The following is a 23603-nucleotide window of genomic DNA, read 5'->3' on the forward strand; positions in this document are numbered from 1 at the left end:
AACGAACATTGTAAGCTGAAAGTCAGTACGACTTGCGTGGTCAGTCACTATAATCAGTGCAATCAGCGGCATCGTGTGAACATCAACTGCCGCCATGCTTGCCTGCTTGCCGCCAATTGTATTTGAAAACAGTTCGTTATAGTTCGCTGCGATTAACTGTTGACAATTCCTCAACATTCGAAGGGGAACCGACCCGAAATGGCCGGGTGAGTTTTTCGCGACGCTCAACTCACCGGTGTTGTAGTGCAGAAAAATCAGGTGACTGCACGCTCGGGTGGGGTCCCCAATTCACAGTATTACATTGTGGTGGATCCGTACCAAACTGCTAGGGTTCAGGTTTTCGGTTATTGTTACAAAATTCAGCGTAGCTGTCCTATCTTATCTTTCATACAAAAACGAGCTTTAATATGTTTCACTATTTTTGCCTGAACGGCTCAAATGATCGTTAATTTGCGTTTTGTAATTTTTTACCTTAATACTGCTGTTTGTTTTTGTTTTTTTCTACGTAACATCTGATGTTTCCTCTAAGATTGGTCCGTGTCTCATACTTTAAATCATTATTCGTGAGAAATGAGTGTCATATCAAATGGCTGCGTACAGGTACTGTATCCGAGGCGGGGCCCCCATTAGCCGCTTGCAAATAGGATAAAACCGACAAATAAAAAGTCAATGTACACTATGGAGCGACGAATAAACTAAAGTTATAAGTGCCTTATTGTTATCAGACACGTAAAAAATACAGTGAAATGTTGAAGTTATAATTTACAGTGTGACGTAGTTAGGTTTCACTTATCTTTAAAACCTTTAATTTTTAAACTGCTTCAGTAAAATGAGTTCTTGGGCTAGTTGGTCACTTATCGCAGGCATAACAGCAGCACCAAAAAACGCAAAAGAAGGGAACACGGACAGACAGGAAAGCAGCGATTGTCCATGTCTGTCAGCGTTCCCTTTTGTGTGTTTTCTGGCTTTGCTGTTATGTCTGAAATTTAAACTGGTTGCTGATTTATCATTGCAAGAACCACAAATGACGTAACCGTTTTCTTTGCTCTAGTGCCCTTAAATCATGCTGTTTCCGGTTTCCTTTTTTCTACATTTTTGGTCATTATGAAAATGCTCTAAGCGCAGAAAGTAACCCAATTAACCAGTCATCTTATGGCATAAGTTCATTTTTATAAAAACTTTGTGCGTTTTGCTTTAATTTTGTCTTATACGAGGTAATTTTGGCCCTAAGACATGCAATAATAAACACTGTAGTGCATATTATGGACATAAAGATGTTATATGAACACTATAAATATGGAATGTTGAAATGCAGCCAGAACATGAAACATAGTTATTATGTGTAGTCTATTTAACCTTTTATTTTCTGCTAACCGCCAGTTTAACAAGAGTACATAATCCATGCAGCTTTGTGTTTGCTGGGTGTTTTGTTTGGACATGGAAGCTGTAGCTCTGTTGTCTGGACAAACACCGGACTGTTTCACAGATGTGCTCCCATTTTCAAACCTTTTGAACAAGTTCTCAGCATCGGTCTTCTGTAAATAGTTGCCAAATGTAGATTTGAAGGAAAGGATATGCCTGCCACTAATTTGAAAATGCGTACTGTACATTGCAGGACCTCTTTCTGCTTGGTGACTACACTTGCAAACCTGCAAGAATGCATAAAAGATTGCCACCAGGGAATGCGCAATGCAAATGAGCGTGCACGAGCTCATGTTGCAGATGTGTTGGAAAACATTAAGGCCGCTGCAAACTCCGTGTAAGTAACTGCTTCACTTTCTATTCTCTGGTTCATAAATTATGTTTTAGAAAAACTTGTACTTGGTGTAGCAGGTGTAGCAAGTCCTACATAGGACAGATAAGCCATTGCTTGTATGACCAAGCCAGGGAACACAGTTCAAAGTTAAGAAAGACGGCTTCACGTACTTGCCTGTGCACTGCAACGACTGCTCTTTTGAGCCACATTTCCAGATTAAGTTCTGCGTAGGTGTCAGACTGCAGGCAAGCTAATGGACGCACATGACATAATGGAGACAGGTTCACTCTGTATCAGTGACACTTCTATAGTTGGGTACAACTTTAGAAAAAGGGGAGGCCCCACCCAGATGGCCGAAGCGCGACAGGAAAATGCCTCCATGACTGAAATAGTCCCGCTCAAAAAGTCGCGCTTCTGAAACGCGCAATTCTCGGTATAAATAAAAGCTTTTGTATTTTAATGAGTGGTTTAGTAGAACTCTCGTGCTACAGCACATGCGGGACCGCGCAAGAGAAATAACCCCGTGCCTTCTACAGCGCTACCCGTCGTCTGCTCTTTAGCTTCATTGCAAGTGAGAAAAAGTCACTTGCGGAGCTGTGTTGTGGGAAAGCATATCGAGCGCTGGCAGCACACCTTATGCGTGATTGTGTCATAGCACGCATTCTACACCTTGTGTGTGCAGTGAGCACTGGTGGACAGCAATCAATCGACGATGCTACACAATGCTCGAACACCGCCGCCGCTAGATGTTTGGCTATCTCAGTGCTGACAACGATCGTTCACGCTAAGTTGAGGGCAAGAAATCTTTGCATTGGAGGCTTCTTTTGCAAATATTTTCTTTTGAGACCCTCGTAGGTTTGTTTCATGCATGCACGCTTTCCTCATTTCTCCTGAGAATGGTTTCGCTCCATCACTTCACCCCATCCGACGAAAAACACAGCGACACAGCGCACGAACACACCTGCCACTAACAGTAAGCACCAGACTGTGGCAAACTTTCCTCATCATAACTTCACGTGGGAGCGAAATAAATCAACATGGAACAAACACGCAGGATGTGTGTTTGCAGCCGTGTGCGGCCGCAGCATCCTGTTTTCAGGCAAAGCGTAGCGCAGCGTCAGCGGTGCTCGCTGCAAAGTTTTTTCGCCAGATCGCGGCTCAGAATAAACGCACGCGGCACAAATGGTACATCGTAAGCTCGCAGTAATATTTCCGGCATCATAGACCATCACACACAGTTCGGGAATTCACTCTGACAAGGGGCTAACACACACAGCTGACGCCACTACAGTGTACTAGAATACGCCACTTGGCCCAGTTCGAAGCGTGGGCGGCCATCTTCTCCGTCTGCGGGGTGACCGGCTGTCCGGCGCATGACGTCAGTCGAGAGTGCGCGCCCATTGGTGGATGTTCGTGTGCATCCGCATTGGAGGAGTTAACGCCCCCTTTTTTCTAAAGTTGTAGCCAACTATAGGTTGTATGATACGGAGATAAGCTTCTTAGACAAGTGGGTTCCCTGTTGGGGTATCAGGACATGTCAGCTCATCAGTGCATTTGCGCATGTAAAATCTTTGTGCATATATGAGTGCACCTGTGCTAAATAGAATAGTTTCGAGCTACTGCCTGTGTCATTCTTGTTCCTTGCACTGTTCTAATTTTTCTTTAGCGGTAAACATGTCATGCTGGTTCATGAAAGATATTTGTGTACATTCTTCAATGGTTAGCTGCTAGACTCAGAGGTGTCTGCCATCAGGGAAAACTTGGCATTTTGAAAGTATTTGTTTGTTCTGGAACATTCAGGGAATTTTCACCTCAGTTGCTTCGAATGAGGGAAATTGGCATACATACAGTGGTCATGGTAAAGCTAGTGGCATGTCACAAGGAAGCTGTTTTCATTTAAACCTACGCAATCTGCAAATAATGATCTGCCTTGCTAATTTTATGTGTGTGAGCCAGTTTCTTAAATCTCGTAACTTTTGTAACCACCCTGGTAAAATCCTCGTTGGGGATTGCAGTATTTATAAATAGGTAAATAGTATTTGTGGTGTATCCATCAAACAAGTGATAGCACTAGACCTAACTTTGTGTCAAACTATGCTGGGTGCGACTGAGACACTCATCTTTATACATTATAGCTAATTTTCTGTTTCCTTCTCCAAGTGTTTCCGTTTCACCACAGTGCTAAATGTCCCTGTAATGTGATCAAACATGTCTACTTTTGCTGCTTGCTCTTGTTGGTAGTTGGTGCGAGTGCTCAAGGCTCTCAAACGTAGTATTTAACTTGTGCTAGTCTAAGTTGCTGCTTCTTTTCTCAACTCCCAGAGAGTGTGGGTTTGCTGTGCCAAAAACGCCTGGACGAAAACAAAAGGCTCGCATCAGTGCAAAGAAGTCATTTTCTACTGCGTGAGTTGCCAACCACCTTCCACACTCTTGAAATTTTTTTGTGGGGGTGTTTTTAGATAAGATCAACCAAACATCCACAGCTGACACTTATAAATCTCATGGAAAAATTGTATATGTGCTTACGCTTACAAACTTCTGAGCTGGTTCACACAACAGACATTTGTGTGAGACTTTTCTTAAAAATGCATACTGTACAAATAAATTTTGTTATACCTAAAGTTCAAGCACCCCCTCAGGAAGGAGAAGATGCCTTTTCCTAGTTTGGTGAATTGAAAAGCTGTATGGTGTCTGAAATGTGTCTGATTAGTGGTGGTGGCGATGCTGCTGCGGCACCTTGGCATCCCATTCTTTCTAGTTGCTCCTGCCATGCTGAAGTCCTGTATCCATGTAGCTTTTGTCTATTATCTTCAGTTTGTACTTTTTCCGTAATGGGTGGAGTCTTTGTTTTTATCTGAAAAATAATTCATTTGTGTGTGAGAGAGGGTGCACATTCATTATTTTTATTCATATGAAAGCTTGGTGCCCTCTCTCTCTCCTTTGTTTTATCAGGGATATGTACAGCATATTGTGTCAATTCAATGTTGTATTATGCGTTTTATGTTGTTTATTTCATAGAAACTGAAGCTGCTACATTTGTAGCTCACTGTGCATATAGTAGTCATCCAGAAATGCAACCACGCATTCCAACCATGAAATTCTGCAGTGGGCTTAATTTGCAGCAAGCTCTCCAATAGAGGAAACAGGTTATGCTAAAGAACGTGTTTACTTGCCATCTCAAACGGGTTTTGGTAACAAAAAGTAAGGATCAAAATGGAAACCGGTTGGCTTCTTGCAAAGCCATGATCAAAGGAAACCTTTGCTTTAACTTTATATATCATCCCTCTAGTACGTTTGTGATTAATTCGGTGTGTTGTATTATATGCCAATTCTGAGCGAAGTGTATGCTGCTTCCATTGTGCAAAATTCTCACTTAAATTAGAATTAGCATGCTTTCATTTTTTGAGATAGCCCATCTTTAAGATGCCTGCCTTCCCACCTTCCTTAATAATAGCAACAATTTAAGAAATTGCATGTACTAGATCCAGAGCAAAAAAGTTGTGTGCATATGTCACACTGCACTTGTATCTTGTTTTTTAGTCAGCTCTCGCTGAGAATTGAAGTTTCAAAAACGATTTAAGGTATCTTCTTTTTTATTTATCAGTCTTTCTTGAAAAAAGGTGCCTAACTATGCTCATTTTTGCACCCGTGTCTAATAGAGCCCTACCGAAGCGGCAGACTCGTTCGGTGTCAAAGGGTGCCAAGAAGCGCAGTTCAGCAAAGAAAATTGTAACTGTGCAAGAGGAAAGATCATCCACATCGTCGGAGGACCCCGAGAAGGAAAATGCTGTCGTGCAGCTCAAATCTGCGGCAAAGGCTACCAGGGCCGCCAACAAAAAAGTAGTACCTGGAGTTAGGGTAGAGGCAGCTACACCTCTTGCAAAACCAAGCCCCCGTCAGGTAAGTAATGTCTAATTTTATTTATTTCGTTTCATGGTATGGAGGCTTTCATAATAAGCAAGGCGCTGTATAAACTGGGCGCACTGTATTGAAGGTGTCATATGCTGCTTGATGGTTTGTTGTTAAATATTTCTACTTCAGCTATTACAGCATGGCTCAGTGAAGTACAGCAGACTTCTGTTAATTCGACTCCGGCTAATTAAAATTTTCGCTTGACTCGACCCTGACCTTAAGTCCCAGTCGTTGCCCGTCCATTTCTATGGCCCGAACTTTCTTTATTTCGTTCCTGAAATTGGCCTTTGCCAGAGAATTCAGATTTGACCAGTCAGCACACATGTGCCTGGCCCCTGTGGTGACCCCAGTAGGGACCCCTTTCATGGCAGCATCTGTCTCAGGAGAAGCTTGGACAGCGAATGCGTTGAAGACACATCATCTCCTGTTGAAAGCACCTATATTCAGCTTGCTGTTGGAGGCTTTTCAAGCAATAACCATAACTCACAATGTCTGATCATGGCATTTAGCCAATTCTAACAGATGCTTTTTTCAAGCAATAACTATTACTCACGATGTCTGATCACGGTATTTAGCCAACCCTAACGTGTGCCAATTTTCAAGAAAATTGGGCTGCAAATTGCCTCCGTGGTGCAATGGGACATGTCTCATGGCTTTTTACAGCATGACAAGGACGTATTGCGGCGAAGCTTACTTTAGAAAAATCAGCCACCCATGTGTAACACATTAGACTGTTGCTTATTTTTCTTGCTAAAAAATTGGTTGTGCATTAGAGTTCTACCTTTTGGGGAGTTTTATGTCATCTCAGCATTAGTTTTCTACTTTGGACACACAGAAAGTGGCCATGCATTTGATTCGGGGGCATGTTAGAATAGGGCAACTACTGCCAATTAAGTCAGTGGTGTGTTTTGGCAGGTTTAGTTTCCTGCATCTTGTTTAATTCGACCCACCGGATAATTCGGTCAACTTCGTCAGTCCCATCAGGCTTGAATTAACGTAAGTTCACTGTGCGACACATGTTTTCACACTTGTAGAAATGCTACCATGCCCTTCTTGCATGCAGAAGTATGGCACTTGGTTGCTGTGATAGCTTAGTTTGTAAAGCACCACATGCATAATATGAAAATGAGCGATTTGACTTCCACCTGTGGCAAGTTGTCTTATCGTCCACTTTGATTTCCTTTATTGCTCTTTATTTCTGCGGTTTAATTAGTAATAGTTAATTGCCCCCATGTTTTCTCTGGCTTCATTGTTTGCTTCTATAGTTGTAAACAGCTGTAACATTGTAGCTGCTCAGAAACTGTTTATCGCATAGCAAGGGCATTGACTTTGACAGCCTAGATTCTCTGAGGTAGCATGCGAGGGATTATTTTCCAGTTGTGTGCTTATCTTACGCCCATGTACTACACAATGCTTGGGGTTCAAAGGATGTTCCACATTCACTGTCGTGGTTGTGATATGGGCACTGGCTAACAATCCTAGGGATAATGTTTACACATGTATAAAACCCTAGAAATTGGATGGGAGAATGGCCACCACAGCAGCTTAATTGGTAAAGCACTGCGCACATGATGCAGAGGATGTGGGCCCAGCTTCCACTTGTGGCAAGCTGTCTTTTTGTGTACTTTACTTTGCCTTTCCTCATTATTTCTACATTTTATTTAATAAGTTATAATTGCCTTCACATGCCTTCTCTGGCCTCATTGTCTTTTTGCTTATATATGGTTGTAACGAATGAAAAGAAAAAGACAGCTACTCATATTCTCTTCTCATTAAGTGTGAAACTTGAGAAACAAGAGATATCTTAATTTGACTGCAGTTGTCTCTCAATGCCTGTGTGTCGTATTGTCTCTCAATACGACACACAGCAAAATTTGCTGGTGTCGTATAGCACTAAGACTAGGTATGGTGACGTTGCTTACTAAAAGAAATAATAGTAATAATGATAAACAAGAGTGCTGTGCCCGTGTTTCTCCATGCTGTACTCGTATGTGGTAGCTGCTGCAATCATGGATGTAGAGTGAACCACTGTGTCATGTCATGGGTTGTGTCCCGAGTACTGAAAGTGGTTCGTAAAAACAAGCATCATAGTAAATTATTTAGAGTATTCTAGCGCTTGACAGTAGTTTTTCTAAGCTTTAGAGGGCTTGGACGTTCCCTTAGCAAAAAAAAATAAAAAAATTTGCGAGTCTGAAATGTTAGTATTCTTTCGAGCAATCTTTGAATATGTGCGTTACGATAGATACACATATTCTGTGGCAGATCCAACAGATTAGGGCAGACGCTCTAAATTGTGCATGACCTAATCTAGACTTGCCATGTACTGTGCCACATTTTTCTTTTTTTCCCTCTCCCTTAAATGAACTACGTTGTTCAGTTCACATATACTATTCAATTTTGGTTCTACTCCCCTTTATTAACTTGTCATGTCTGCAACATCAGTTGTGCTTAGCCATGCCTGTAGCTTAATGCATCATTGTGGCACTATAGCGCTACTTCTTAAAGCTGCAAATTAAACATGATTCGTTTCGTGTGGTAGGCAGAACATTTCAAAAACATTGTCTTGACACCAGTATGCCGATTTGTATAGCAACTTATGGCAAAGGGATGTGACTGCTGAGCCGTCTGTGCAAACTGTGCAACAAGTTGAAAACAACAAGTTAAAGATGTGCAAAGCAGATTTTTTGCAGTGTCCTTTCTGTCCTCTACTCTTTTTACCGAAATGACTTCCACTAACCCATCTTAAACACTGCTCCATGTTCCTTCTGTCTGCAGCCATTGCGAAGCACAAGACAGACACGGGCTCAGGCAAAGGCCCTTGTGGCCAATTCAGCTCAAGCAACCCCACCCCGTGCAGCGGGCATATCACGTGCTTTGCTCTACTCGCCTGCTAATCGTGCGGCTACACCATCCAAGCAGCTCTTCTCGCCGTATACCAAGTGCAGTGTACAGGAGAAGGCAAGGGCCTTTGAATCAAAGGAGCCCATTTCCCCCTTGCATGCTTCCGGGCCTCCCAAAAGCAGCAATGCAGCAAGAAACCAAACTAGTGCTGCAGCTGTTACGAGAGAAGTGGGTCTCTGTGCTCCTTTATCTACCACACAGATGCATGCTTCATCGGGGCCCATTACTGAAGAGAAGAAGCCTGTGACTCGAGCAAGTCTGAGTACACCAGTCGTGCCTTCACCACCTAAAACTGCATCAAAGCATAGTAGTGAAGAGGAAACGCCTGCTATCACATGTGTGGATGTCACATCATTGTGTCTGCCTGTCAAAGAGATCCCTGTCAGGAGGTTGTCTAGTGTGTCTCCGTCAGAGTGCAATGGACAATCCTCATCATTGCGTTCCAGTTCTCCCATCTCAAAACATGACGCCGAAGTGGAGCTTGCTGCCACATCGCCAGCGGCTTCCCCAGGTGCAAAGAACCCGGCTCCCATCGTACCTGTAGCCGGGGCGGCTAAAGAAAGGCGCATTACAAGGGCGTCAGCTTCTGCTGCTGCAGCACTCATCGCAGTCTCAGAAAAAAGCTCAAAGGGAACACCTGCTGGCATTCAGGCGACTGGTCGCTCGTATGAGGTGTCATCGGCAGCAGAATCTGCCTCTGACGATGAGGAATGGGTGGAGTCGCCTACCACGCCGAAGCGCGCTCGTCTCCTCCCTCAAACCTCTCACGCTGGTGCACATGTGAAAAAGGTAAGTATCAGACAGTGCGGCCACATAGAGCCGAGCAAACAGAAAGTCATCTAAATTTTAATAGAGTGCTGACACATAACATATTAACACAAATCTAACAGGCACCTTTTTTCAGAAAAAATGGGTTAAAAAGTTGCTTGCACATTACGATTGGATTCAAAACAAGAATCACGTATAGGGCGGCCAGTGTTTCTGGCGTAGTGCCAAGCTTGCTACCTGTGCACAGTGCCAAGAGAGCTTTCCATCACATACTTCAACAAGTCTTATGCAGAGTCCCATAAAATCTCTTGAAAGTGATAGCAGTATCTGTGAAAGTGATTGCTCGAGAGTACTGCCCTTGTGTGCTTGGTATCTGTGGTCATTGAAGTTTAAATGGCGATGGCAGCACACCACTTTATTATAAAAAGTTTTTAAAACATAGTTTTCCTTCTGTGACGATAGGTTCTGCACATCTCATTTTTTTATGATCCTGGAAGGGGAGGGCATGCTATATTTTCCTATTATAAATTTGGTGCATGTTACATTCAGGCTTACATTTATTTATTTTTATTTTAAGCATGCAAAAATTGATTGCGTGTTATACAGTATTAGGGATGTGATAGAACTGTGTAGGTACAGTATTTTCAAAGTTGCAGAAGCACATTGTGTCCTCCTCACATGTGAAAGGATCAGACTTGACACGTACAAAGTTTAGAAAACATATTGTAATTTGATACTGAAATTGATCTTTAAACACTGCTCTAACATCGTCAATGTTTTTGTAACGTCATGGCACAGAGCAAAGTTTGCTGCTGTTGCGTAGCAGTAAGGCTAAGTGTGACGACATTGCTCCTACAAATATACAAGAGTGCTGCACATGTGTTTTTTTGCCTGTGCTCGGGAGTAACAGCTGCGGTTATTGCAACAACAAAGTGAGCCAGTGTTTCATATTGTCAGAACACATCCACCTCCTGCGTGCCGAAATTGAAAAGGGTTTCTAGAAACAAGTATAATAGTAAATTGTTTTCAGTGCTCTGATGCTTGCCATTATTTATCTTGGATTCAGAAAATTGAACCTCCTAAGTAACTCGTAAAACGAACAAAAATTCTTCCTCTGATTGTTCAACACTGCACATTATCCTAAAGTTGCAGCATTTCAACTACTCTTAGCATTGCTCACAGGATATGTGCATTGCGATGAGCGTGTCCTTGTAGACCACCTAAATAACATACTAAGTGAAGGAATTTTGATAGTGATATTATATAACATACAGCGTATATTGCATATATACAGCCAAAGCAATGAAAGTCTCAGAATGACAACTACAAATTCTAAATAAACGTATCTTCATCAATATAGTGCATCACAACATTGCTTGAATGCTTATCGCATTACTGTCGATAGTCATCGGGAGATAAGTTTGGTTGGAACTTTTTTCAGAAAATCGCCAGTATGTCCTGAATTTCTTTATGGCCGATTTAGTGCGAACAGATGTCATTATTGCAATATTAGCAGCTTACTGTCAATAATTTTATGTGCTTGAGTTTCAGATAGGCAAAGCCATAAAAACAATCTATATGAAGCACAATATGTTTCTTGGAACAGAAGTTGGGCGTACTTTTTTTGTTGTTCGTGGTGCGATGCTTTATTGCTGGCACGGAGAGAAAAAGAAATTGCAGAGGCGCTGGTGGCAAAGTGTTTTTTCCGAGCCACATGTTTGCAAGAGAAGTCACCAGAGGCCCTGAAGAATCGTCCTCACCATCGTCAATACTAAGCTGAAGTTCTAAACATAGCTCATTAGAGCTTTCCAGCTTAAAATGTTGTCTTTGAGATAAAGAAATGTCCAAAAACACCACAATTGTGGCATTGAGAAAGGTGGCCATCATCACTGCAGCCACCTCGCTTCGCGCCACCATTTTTAAATCCAGTGGAGCCAGACTTACATATCATTTCCGTCAATGGCGCCTGTAAAGATCAGTCTTCTGGGAACCTGGTACCATTTAATAGTGCAGCGCTCACACCACAATGATGAAACAATTGCCATTTATATGTGGCTGTCAGTAGATGAAAGAGCATACCTGGACAAGTGTTACTTCTCACTGGCATATTTTGGAGGAAATACCTGAATAAGTGAGTCTTGTCCTTGGCACAGAGGGTTAACGTTTGACTAGAGTATTTGTTTTCAAATTTGTTCTACCCGCATGATTGAACGTCATTATGTTCTTTTTGAAAGCTCGAAGTGAAAGCAACGGAAACTTTCTATATTAGGTGACTTAGCTTAGCAGAATAAACAAAAGTGTTGCACTTCAGATCAAAAGGTTTACTGTACTACCTTTTCCTTTTCTTTTTTTGTTCTTTCAACAGGTTGAGTGTAATGCATTTATAATGTCTGATTCCAGGACACCATGCTCAAAAAACCAAAATTTCTGCCCCAAAACCTTGTTTTTTTCTCCCAAAGTAGCTTCAATAAGCAAATGCTTGTCTTCTCTACCACTGATTTTTCAGGGACCAGAAAAGCAGGTGTTTATTTGTAAATTAATGGCTGAATAGATGACAATATGCTAAACCTGCAAATGCACTTCTCACGGCACCTTTTTAGACTCAACCAAAATGGTAGGAATCGAGCTGAATCGTAATTGAAGCATCAACATGCGAGTCAGTGACACCATTCTTGCCACCGTTTGTTCCCCGCACCAGCCAGGGTATCAAAACACATTTCTCAGTTTTAACAAGCTAATCATCATACCGTGTAGTTGAAGCAGTGCATTGACCAGGACAAAGCGGAGAGACACAAGTATACATGATAGTCACTGTCTCTCCGCGTTGTCCTGGTCAGTGTGCTGCTTCACTCACATGGTATGATGATTAGTCACCAACTCGCCCAGCTTTCCCCTTTACCGAACAATGCTAGTAGTAGGAACATGGCCATCTTGGTTAAGGAAAGTTAGCTCTGTGGGAAAGCCTGCTTATGGACTTTCGTTGCATATCGTCCATTTGTGAACTGAATGAATGAATGTGTGTTGTTGAGTGGTGCAAGGGCCAGGCATGGCCAAAGAGGCCACATTTATGAACTGAATTCATACATTAATCTTGTAGGTGCAGGTTAGAAGGATGTTGCAAAATTCAGTAAAATCGAACACTTCGAACCAGCTGAAATGATCGCTGAAACTATCTGATCTTGTAGGCATGCTTTTGTCTCAGCAGCACGAGCAGCTGTGGAAAATGCTTGTTAAAACCATTGGATGTTGTACCAGTCAAACCCTTATTAAAGAACAGCCAAGCTATCCAGCATTGTTTGAGGTGTTCAATAATTCAGCTCAAGTTGCTTCTGCTCGCCAGTGCCTGATATAGTATGAGTATATAGTATGCTTGTATCTTTGTTGTAGAAAAAAGCATTGCTGTAGAAACCAAACTTTTTTGCTCTTAAAGTGCCCCTCACCAGGTCTGGCCATTTTGAGCTGACAAGCACAGAGCATACATTGCGGGATAACGATCGTGTCTGCAAGGTATTACATCGTTACACCCCACGGAAAAATCTGAAATTTCAAACTGAACGTCGTTTTTCCTTCTCCTCGCGGCCACCGTGCTCCAAGCCGGACAGTGATGTAGTCGTGCCCCTGCGCCTATGTAGTCGGGTCCGCAGTGTGACGTCGCTCGTGGTGACATGTGACTTCAAGAATTATTCAAGACAATATCTGTCATTTGTGTGATCAGTTGCTTGAATTGACGAATTGAAGTTTAGCGAAATAATGAAACAGACAAACGGAATGTCTGCATGTTTTTTGCTTTACTTCGCACCAAAGTAAGAGATGTACTTCCGCTTCGTCCGCTCCTTCCCACGGTCTTGTGGTCACGTACGTAAGTACCGAAACTATGCCATTTTCTACCGTGTTCCAGCGCGTGATCATGCTCTGCGATCCGCTTGTTCTGCCTCAGTATTTGTGTAGCACTGAATTACACCGCTAGTCATGTTTCCTTGTGCACAGCGTGCAAAATCGTTCGCTGTGCAAACCAGACAACAGTTCACGTGCGACGCCTTCAGCGGAAATGCATAGCATCGGAAGAAAAAAAAACGAGGATAAAAAAAAAAGTAAAAGCAGGGCCCGTGACGTACGTGTCACGGGATCCTTGAGGTCCGGCATGGGAGAACGCAGGGAAGGAATTTCACTCGCGAAAGCTAGACGGGGCGAGTGGAGAGGGAGTCTCACTATGCACTCGAGCCCGCCTGCTGAAATCATGGGTTCGCGGCACTGAAATATTTCTATCTCGGCTATTAATGAGCGGGATTGAACCCCGGCCACGGTGGACACATTTCGATGGAGGTGAAATGAAAACACACCCGTGGGTACTTAGATCTAAGTGCACGTTAAAGAACCCTAGGTGGTCGAAATTTATGGAGTCCTCCACTACAGTGTGCCTCATAATCAGAAAGTATATATATATATATTTAGTGCTAAAAGTCTAGCTTCCTTATGGCCAAACACATTTTCAGTGCATGAGTTGAAAGAGAGTGTTCTAACTAAAATTCTATTGCTTACTGATCTCTGTAGCTGCTTTCCAATTCAGAAATTGAATAATACTTTGCTCCTCTGAACAGCAGCTCAGCGGTGTTCTAGGTTCCACCAAGACACTCGGAAAGGACTGTCCGGGACATAAGCTCAGCGCGGTCCGCAAAATTTCGGCTACCCCATCCTCCTCCAGGTTCGCTCCTGTCACACCAAAGCAGGCCACGCCTTCAAAGGTGGCGCGACCATTTATCACAAGTGAAGCACGACAGGTAAGCATTCTTGATGTTCTCGTAAATGTCATGCCACCTCCTGTTTTCTACTGTCCTGAGAAGACATTCTAATAAAACTAGGGTTGTTCAAGGTTGACGAATAGTCGTAGTTTTTTAGAGATGGAATGGAAGTGAAATGCTTTATGGTTATGAAACTTTTCTCTGTCACTTGAACAATGTGACAGTTACTAGCATTGCTACAGTGAGTACATTTGTGTCCATGCAGTTTATTTATCACAAACTTCTGTACTTCGCCGAACAGCTGAAGCAATGAATGCAATTGTGTCTGACACTTATTTGTTCTTGAGGAATTAGAGCTAGACTTCATTCTATTCTGTTTAGAGGGACACTAAAGGTGAATACTCAGTCGACGCAGACTGTTTATATATCATTCCAGAAACCTCGCAATGCTGTTTCGTGTCAAGAAAAGACTTAGTTGACGAGAAAATTACTTCTGAAGGGTCCGAATACCTTTACCGAAATTCAGATCTCCTGCCACCCAACCGAGGGAGTGGTGACGTTGCATACACCATCACCGCCCTTTGCTGCAGTCGCTGAGTAAAACAGCACCTGACAGATGGCGGCGCAGTACCGAGCCAAGGCTGAGCGGGGGATTCACCGCTGCACCTGCTTTTTGGTCAAGTGGTGTAGACCATTCCGGCCTCCCAGGACATCACATGAAAGTTGACTTCTCTGCTACTTGCATTTTGTGCGAGTTTCGCGAGCCAGCAAAACCAGCGCAGCACTACGCAATAACGAAACAAATGAAACATGAATGTGTGGGCATCGCAGAGTCGAGCGAAAACAAAACCCTTCGATCGCCCGGGTCGTTATCAAGGCTGATTTCAATCGTTTATTTTTTTCTAGAAATGAAATGGAACTGGACAAGTAGCACTTTATTTCGTCTTATAATACAATACAATGATGATTTTTGCAACGAGCCGTTCAGTGGTAGTGACAGAATTTACCTGAGGAGTGCTGTCGTCATTGGGCAAGTACTTGAATGTCTCGGGGGAGTCTATAACCATGTACCGCATTTACCTCAATTTCTCGATTATTAAGGCTCTGTTCGCGATGATATTGACGGCTTATATATCGTCGAGCACTAATCTATCACTTTAGCTTGTCTTAATATTTGCCTTTAGTGTCCCTTTAAATATTTGACTTTAGTCACTTTTCTACAAGCCCTGACATATGGGCTGCCATTATGATAACATAAATGGCTGTGTATATGTCTAATGGGCCCTACTACGAATGTGATGCATTAAAATCTCTATGATACAAATTTCTTGGGATCTCGAAAAGTATTCATATCATTTGAAATCCATATGATCATTAAAAAGCCACAATCGCAGCACCGAAGTAGAGGTAATTTCGGACATTCTTCTCAATTTGTGATAACTTTATATTGAAGTCTTTGATGCCTTCCTGCACCTTTATTCCCTGAATGTCGCTGGGCAGGCACTTCCAAAATGCATAAAACGTTACTTGTTTTTTCGCCTACATTGCCAGCACTCGTGCACCAATTGCGCCATTTTGATACAAACACAAATTCTTGCACCACGCTGCGCCAGAACGTCTTCGGCATTTGTGCTTCGGCAGTGGCCAGCAACAGCGAGCAGATTCATTCTCCAAAAAAGAGTGCGGCTGTTCACATTCAGTGCACTTCGCAACGGCGCCTCCCGCACAGTTTCTTGTAATTTTCGTGCTTATAACACTGGACTTTTTGGCACTTCCAACAAGTGGCTGGCGCACGCGCCACCACTCCCAGCTGTTGTCACTGCTGCTGTCACTGCTGTCGTCTCTGCTGTCGTCTCTTCTGACAAAACAGCCTAGGCAACTGTATTCGAAGTGTACTAGAATACAGTTGAGTGGCCGGGGTGGCGCGGTGCTCCCTGAGGCGCAAAACAACAAGAAGTAAGCTGAGGGCGCTGCGAACGAACTAGGATACCTACCAACCCTCCTGATTTGCCCGGGAGATTCCCAATTTTTACTGAACTTTCCGATTGTACGATCACTGTCTTATATCTCCCGAAAAGTGGTCTCTGTTCACACTATAATGGTTTTTGCGAAACCGGCACCGCGGAATCTACAGCCACATCATAATCGTCAGCATCACAAACAATGGCCGCATTAGCACAATCGGTGTCATTGACTAAGCAGCCGACTACGGTGCCTAGTAAGCCACCAAAGCCAGAGCCACTGTACTATCAGCGTCAAATGAAACGTGAACAGCGGAGCGCGTGGCAGACAGACGCGCACAGACAGACGCAATGACTGACGCGCACATCTGATTTGGCTGCACTGCGCTCATTTGAGAGCCAAACAAACGGCCAACCACGCTCAGCACACCAATGCCGGCCAGCGTCACGGCTGCCAGCAATACCGTGCTGTGCAAGTGTGCCGATTGAAAGAATGATGCGGTGCACAAGCAGCAAACCACTTGAGCAAATCGATGACGATGCTAACTGCTCCACGCGCATCGCTGTTCTCATTGGCGAGCTGTGCCACAGTAGTCATCGTAAACTGCAAACTTTAGCTTCTGTTATCTTTTATTTTTATTTTCTACCTTTAAAATGTAAGAACCAGATCACAGGCGAAAATACTTCTCTATTGGGGGATCACGTGGTGCGGCCAAATCGGCAAATGCGTTTTTGTCAATGGTGATGACTGGACGGTGCTCACTGTACCTTCACTTATGCTTGGGCCACGCTCTCCGCTGTTCATGCCTCATTTGACGCTGATAGTAGCTCTTACGTTTCATGCATGCCTTCCTCCATGGTGCACCTTGTTGCTGCTGCTTGTGTGTATCATTAGTGTTGGCTAGGTCGTGTGTATGCGCTGCACCGTGTAACGTTACAATCCTCATGTGCTTGATGCCATGGCGCTTTCAAAGCCCAAGAAAGGGTATTTGCAGAAGTTTTTGCCATCTTATATTTCTATATTTTCGTGCTTTTTGACATCAAGAAAAGAACATTTTGCATTTTGTACAACATGGGGATGTGACGTCAGCGTGTCTCACAATGGGAAAGGAGACTTGAAACTGCGCGTTTCTATGGTGAAGCATCAAAGCTTTGTTCGCATTGCTGAGCAGCAAGACACCATAGTGAACTTTATCCGGAACAACTGCGACGATAGTGTCATACGTGTGAAGTGCCTGTTTACGGGATTCCTCGTCGAACACGACCTTAGTGTCAGCGACCACGTTGGGCCTCTTCTACGGAAAATGTTTCCGAAATGCGACGAGGTGAAGCATTATGGATGTGGACGCAACTCTGAAGAATGCAGAAGTGGCCAACCTGAAATTTATTTCACAGCCATCGCTCTCAAGTCTTTGTTTCTTTATTCAGAGTTTCCCTCAGCTGCTGCCCCGAGATTAATGAATTAGCTGAAGACACTTTAAATGCTCTCGAAGCTGAGTTTGCCACACTACAGGCGTAGTCTTCAAGAGGACATTCTGAATGAAGAAAGGCGGGACGTGCAGTGGTCTGTGGTTGGAAAAATAAAAAACACTGATGGAAAACATGTTTCACTGAGTTGCTAAGATGATGCTCGATTTACTCATGATACCGCATAGCAAGACAGAGTGTGAGAGGATTTTTAGCACGGTGTGAAAAACTAGTACTGAATTCCACTCGTGAATGTGCAACACAACCCTCCAGCACCTGCTGCTAGTGAAGGGCCATCAGTCTGGACCATGTTTTGAGCAAAGCTACTCGGACAAATTTGTGAAGTGAGCAGAGTCTGCTACTGCAAGGTCCCTGCAAAAGAACTCGTCGAACACTCCCCGAAAGTTTGAACGAAGCCCCCCCCCCCCCCTCGATAATGTCTCCCGATTTTTTATCTCGCCAGATTGGCAGGTATGAACTAGATATTAGGGAGGCCGCACTGCAGCGGGTTCTGTGGGCGGGCGTCTCTGTCCCCAGGGCTGGTATAACAGAAAGCTAGTCCAATCTGTTTTTATGCCCATGTGGCAAGGCCTGAGCCATTTTGACTTATCATGAAGGGCTAATGGCAGATTTGGAATAAAAACAGATTGTAATAGTTTTATGTTGTACCAAAAAGTTATCATTAGGTGCTTTGGAATCGCCTTGGTCTATTATGGGGAAATGGCTTTTAAAAAAAGTCAGTTTTGCCCAACAGACGAAGCATCGATGGCAATAGTAAATTAATTTACAGCTATGCGAAGTAAGGATAGTTCTATTGGCCTTATTGACTTGTAGACATTCACTTACTAACTAAATTATCAAGCATGGTGTAGCATGCACGCACTCGCTGTCAAAACGCTGGAGTGAGGAAGTGCGGCGGCAGCAGCTGTCGAATTGACTTTCGTGCTGCGTCTTGCTTCAACAAGAACTAAGTGGCGAAAATGCAGCGTACACAAAGCTATCAGCACTCAGCACATGCACCATGTCCACATTGCAGATAGCTTTCAAGATCAGGCCTGTGCCATATGCAGCAGCCACCAGGGTAGGATGCCACTCCTCGCTCCTGATGCCTTGTGCACGATGGAAGACGACCCGCATTCTCCCTGCTTTCGTCCCTTGCGCGCACGAGTTGGAGCTGCCTTCATTGGCTCAACCTCGCACGCTTTCACTCGCGCATACAGCGCACAGCAACATTATCACCCTTGGACTTCGCATGGAACATCACAGTGACACCAATGGCAGAAATGTGCCTGGAGTGTCCATATAATTGCTATTACAATAATAAAAGACAGTAGTTCATAACTCTGGCTTCTCCGTACGGTCTGTTGGTGAAGCGCATTTCCATGCACTTCACCCACACTGTCAAGACATTAAAGAAAAATGCATATATAAAAATTCCTTGTGCTACTTTTTGAAATTTTCAAACTCACTATTGCAGAATGCAGGTTTTTTTATGGTTCCTACCACTAATTAAAAATCTGTGAGCACTACCGAAATTTGCATGGACTAGGCGGTTTCAGTATCGTTGCTTAAGATAGTTGGAGTACAGCACTCATGTTAGTTTATTATGTTTTGTCATGGTTTCAAAGTGCACTGCCATATTGCATTATTCCTCCAAAATTCTGATTGGCCTTCTCCAAACTGCTCCAAATGCAACTCCAAAATGCAAACTACTCCAAATGCAACAATGTCCTTACAGGCCTCGTATGAGGCATTGGGTAAGGGGGGCGTTACAATAAGATTAACAGAGTATATAGAACATATAAAAAACATAATAGACATACATTATTGACACTGAAAAAACATATGGTTATCTTATACAAGTATTAAAAGCATTGTACAACATAACAAGGTCTGGAGTGTACATATTAGAAAAAAACAAACAATACAGTTTCTTTAATAAACAGTGAAAAATAATGTTGCCACTCCAGTACAAATACTATACAATACTATAGAATACAAGAATAATAAGCGAAATGAGCTCACACACAAGAGAGCACCTAACTGAAAAAAAAAAGAGAGAAAAAAAAGCATCGTGCACTTTATTGAAGTTACGTGGTGGAATATGAAATGACGAGCTGGCGGAATTTATCGGGATTAGGTTCGGAGACGATGAAATCAGGAAGAGCGTTCCACAATCGAATGGCACGAGGAAGCGCCGACCAGTTGAATCCATGTGTGTTCCCGTAGACGCGTGTGAAACTGAGGTGATTATGTAATCTGCGAGATGTGAAAGGTGCGACTTCAAGCCGTAAAAAAGATTTCCTATCCGCATGAACGTACTTGTGAAATAATGATATGAGTGCAAAATCTCGTCGAGTACTTAGTGGCTGAAGTGAAATATCAAGTTTTATTTGTGAGATGCTTGAATTGTAGGTGTAGTTACGCGAGATAAACCTGGCGGCCCTATTTTGAATTGATTCTAATAGGCTGATTAGGTTGTTATGATGGGGTGACCAGATTGGGGAGGCAAATTCGAGCTGGGGGCGAACAAACGTCTGATAAGCTAGCTTACGGATGTTAGAGGGTGAATTACGTAGGTTTCAGCGTAAGTACCCCAGTGATTTTGAAGCATTAGCACATATAGTAGTAATGTGATGGGCCCAGGAAAGGCTTGGTGCGAGATTAATGCCTAAATATTTGTAGGAAGTAGCTACAGAAATTGGTTTATTATTTACGTTATATTGGAAGGAAGAAATTGAGTGTTTACGGGTGAAAGACATTACTTTGCATTTAGACGAATTAAGATTCATTAAGCAAGTGTTACACCAATCGAATATGAGATGAAGGTCGTTTTGAAGATAGAGGTGGTCATCGGGGCTGGTTATAGCGCGGTAAATAATGCAGTCATCTGCGAATATTCGCACTCGGGATGTTAAGTTATTAGGAAGATCGTTAATGTATATTAAGAAAAGTAGCGGCCCAAGAACGCTACCTTGTGGCACGCCGGAAGTGACATAGGAAAGGGGCGAAGAGCGGTTGTTAACGATAGTAAATTGTCGGCGATTAGAAAGAAAGTTCCGGAGCCAAGTTAGTGTCAGTGAATCCAATCTTAGTGCATTTAACCTTGAAATTAGGCGGCAATGGGCTACGCGATCAAACGCCTTGGAAAAGTCAAGGAATATGCTATCAATCTGTACATTATGGTCCATGTCTAAATGCAGGTCAGTCGTGAATTCTAAAAGTTGTCTCACATGACAAACCCTTCCTGAACCCGTGCTGATTAGTGAAAAAAAAGTTGTTTGATTCCAGATGGTTGTATATATGAGAAGCTATTATATGTTCGAGCATTTTACAACAAATACACGTGAGTGAAATTGGCCGGTAGTTATCTGGCGAGTATCTGTCACCGTTTTTGAATATGGGAACTACTTTCGCAGTCTTCAAATCTGACGGGAGCGCTCCTGAAGTTAGTGACTGTTTGAGAATGTGATATAGTATTTTGCTAGAAGTCATAACGGTGTTCTTTAGTATTTTGGAATTAATCTCATCGACGCCACAAGAATTAGATAACTTAAGATTGTTTATAAGAGATACAATGCCGTCGATAATAATGTCGATGGGTGTCATGTACTGATAGTCTAAATCGGGAACGTCAGGTAGGGTGGAGTGATCCTCAGTGCTAAATATAGATGAAAAATATGTGTTGAAGCATGAAGGACACTCATTGTCTGGAAGAGGCACATGGTCGCTATCATGTAAAAAAATGTGATTACTGTCGCGGTTCGGAGAGATAATTTGCCTATAAATATAAACATATTTGAACAAATATTTGTTGCTATTTGCTGTAGCAAATAGTAACAAATATGTGTTCCGCAAGGAAAGTGTTAAAGAGCCCCTCATCAGGCCATATAGCAACTTTGGGTCATACATTGGAAGTTATGCGCCCTCTAGGGAGCATTCTGCCGCAATAATTTTTCAAGTTGGTTCATTAATACCCGAGATAAAAATATTTCAGTGCCGCGAACTCGTGATTTCAGGAGGCTAAGGAGACTGCCAAGATTGTCTTGTTTTGCGCTGCACTCGATTTGCCATGCTGTGCATGACAACACCTCTCTAGCAGTATAATTCAGTCTACATGAATACTGAGGCAGACACAAGCGGTTCATAGAGCATGATGGCGTGCTGAAACACAGTAGAAAAACACAATTTTGTTGTCTGTGCTCGACTGCACGATGTGGGAACAAGCAGACAAAATGGAAGTACATCTCTTTCTGCGCTGCGAAGTAAAACAAGAACATGCAGACATTCGGTTTGTGTGTTTCATTATTTCTCTAAACTTTAATTCATCTATTGAAGCAACACATTACACAAATAACAGATGTTGCCTTGAATAATTGTTGAAGTCATGTGTCACTACGAGTGACGTAGTGACGCTCCCAAGCGTTCCGCACACAAACGAACATAGAATTTAGCCGGGTGTGCTGCCACTGCGTCTGCTTAACGCTATTATAAACCGCCACGAGGAAAGCACGTCGCTGCCGCAAATCGTGCAGCCAACGCCTTCATCACTGCCCTGTCGCCTTTTAAGCGCACAAGCAAGTATGTCACGTGGTGTTTCTATTTTTATTTTGCAGCCATCCGTAGTAAGCCAAGAAGCACTAATGCTTAATTGATAGAAAGCTAGAAATTGTCTAATCGAATGTTTTGCAAAGCACTCTACAACTTTCTAATTGGAATTTTTGCCTAACTTTGTTGCTTCAGAAGTTGACTAATTATCTAATTACGCAATATACAAAAGTGAGCAACGTGCATTTGGTCGCGTCATATTAGAGTGCATCGGCATATTTTTAAACTCTGGCTAAGGTTAGCTGACACACCCTTTATATAGTGCAACTTATAATCTGCTCCAGGCCACCATCAGCTGCGCTTTGCTCCTCGAAGAGGCATGACGTGTGGAGTGAGCTCCCGAATAACACTGTGCAATGCGATGAGCAGAGTTTAAGTCTTGCATCGAAGCCTCAAAGAGGTGCAACAAAATGCTAAGACATTTCTTTTGCATTTACCACTAAATCACCACTGAATTTCAGAGCGCAGCTTTTAGGCAACTGTTCCTGTGGCGAGCGTCATCATAACCGAGCGAACAAGCACAGCAAAGGATGCGAGTGAACGTTGAATTCAGCGAGGAATGAAAGTCATGAGGAGGAAAGTGGAGAAGGAGGCTGCATTGGAAGCATGAGGTGGAAAGCAGAGGAGGAGGGTATGGCAAAAGCATGAAAAGAAAAGCATAGTGTGGCGACGATGGCTACGAGATGGCGCCAGAGTAGCGTGTGTTGTCTGGGAGGTCTGTCTATGGCAGCTGCTGTGAGTCGCACCCATGCATCACTCATGCGTCACCCATGCGCTGCCTCTCGCAATTTCCAGGTTAGGGAGGCAGTCACGCCACACTTCGCTCCGTTAGCAATGTGCGGCATGAAACAGATTGTGCACACCAGCCAATATATCGCAAAATGGAAGCATGTACAATGTTTTTCCATAAAGTAATAGAACTGCCTGCCTTGTGGTGCTGAAGTTGCTAGTAGCGCATTCCCCAGAGGCAGGATTTGTAGTGGCAGTCGCATCCGAGCTCTGACTCAGTGAGGATCTGAAGTGGTGCAAAAGCTGTTTTCGTGTTTTTGTCATGGCAGAAAACGTCAAAAATGGAGTGCTTGCTGAAGCAGTGGTACGCGATTAAATTTTGCTTTCCCCTTGGCAAAACCACTTCCAAGATGCTTGCCTTTGTTCAAATCCATTCAAGAACAGACGGGAGACCGTTGGAAAACACGGAGTGATCTGGATGCCCTTCAACAAGTGGTTTGGACGAAAATGTGGCTAAGGTAAAGAATCTTCTGGACTCGGACCTTCGTTTGAGTATCAGATTAATCGCCGAAGAACTCAACATGTGCAAAACAGTGGTTCACAATATTATTTCTGAAAATTTGAACATGCGGAAGGTTTGTTCAAGATTGGTGCCAAAAGTGTTAAGTGATTAAAAAAAAGAATGATGAGTTGATGTTTCCTGTGAGATGTTGGTGCAGTTAGAAAGTGAACGGGACTATTTAGACAGCACAATAACAGGTG

General features: G+C 43.1%; 1 protein-coding gene across 2 annotated transcripts in view; it reads left to right on the plus strand.

Annotated features, from left to right (window-relative positions):
* The first annotated feature begins 62 nt into the window (after positions 1 to 62).
* Positions 63 to 23603, plus strand: part of LOC142571702 (uncharacterized) — a 69309-nt gene continuing 45768 nt past the window's right edge. The window contains exons 1-6 of one of the 2 annotated variants that reach the window (XM_075680240.1): positions 63 to 206; positions 1616 to 1759; positions 4079 to 4159; positions 5416 to 5656; positions 8444 to 9358; positions 13936 to 14115. In XM_075680240.1, coding sequence (XP_075536355.1) covers positions 199 to 206; positions 1616 to 1759; positions 4079 to 4159; positions 5416 to 5656; positions 8444 to 9358; positions 13936 to 14115 — 1569 coding nt within the window. In that variant the 5' untranslated portion in view covers positions 63 to 198. The remainder of the gene's footprint in view (positions 207 to 1615; positions 1760 to 4078; positions 4160 to 5415; positions 5657 to 8443; positions 9359 to 13935; positions 14116 to 23603) is intronic. The other variant, XM_075680241.1, reaches the window with a different exon arrangement.

The sequence above is a fragment of the Dermacentor variabilis genome, chromosome 2, assembly GCF_050947875.1.
Source record: "Dermacentor variabilis isolate Ectoservices chromosome 2, ASM5094787v1, whole genome shotgun sequence".
NCBI classification, from domain to species: Eukaryota; Metazoa; Arthropoda; class Arachnida; order Ixodida; family Ixodidae; genus Dermacentor; species Dermacentor variabilis.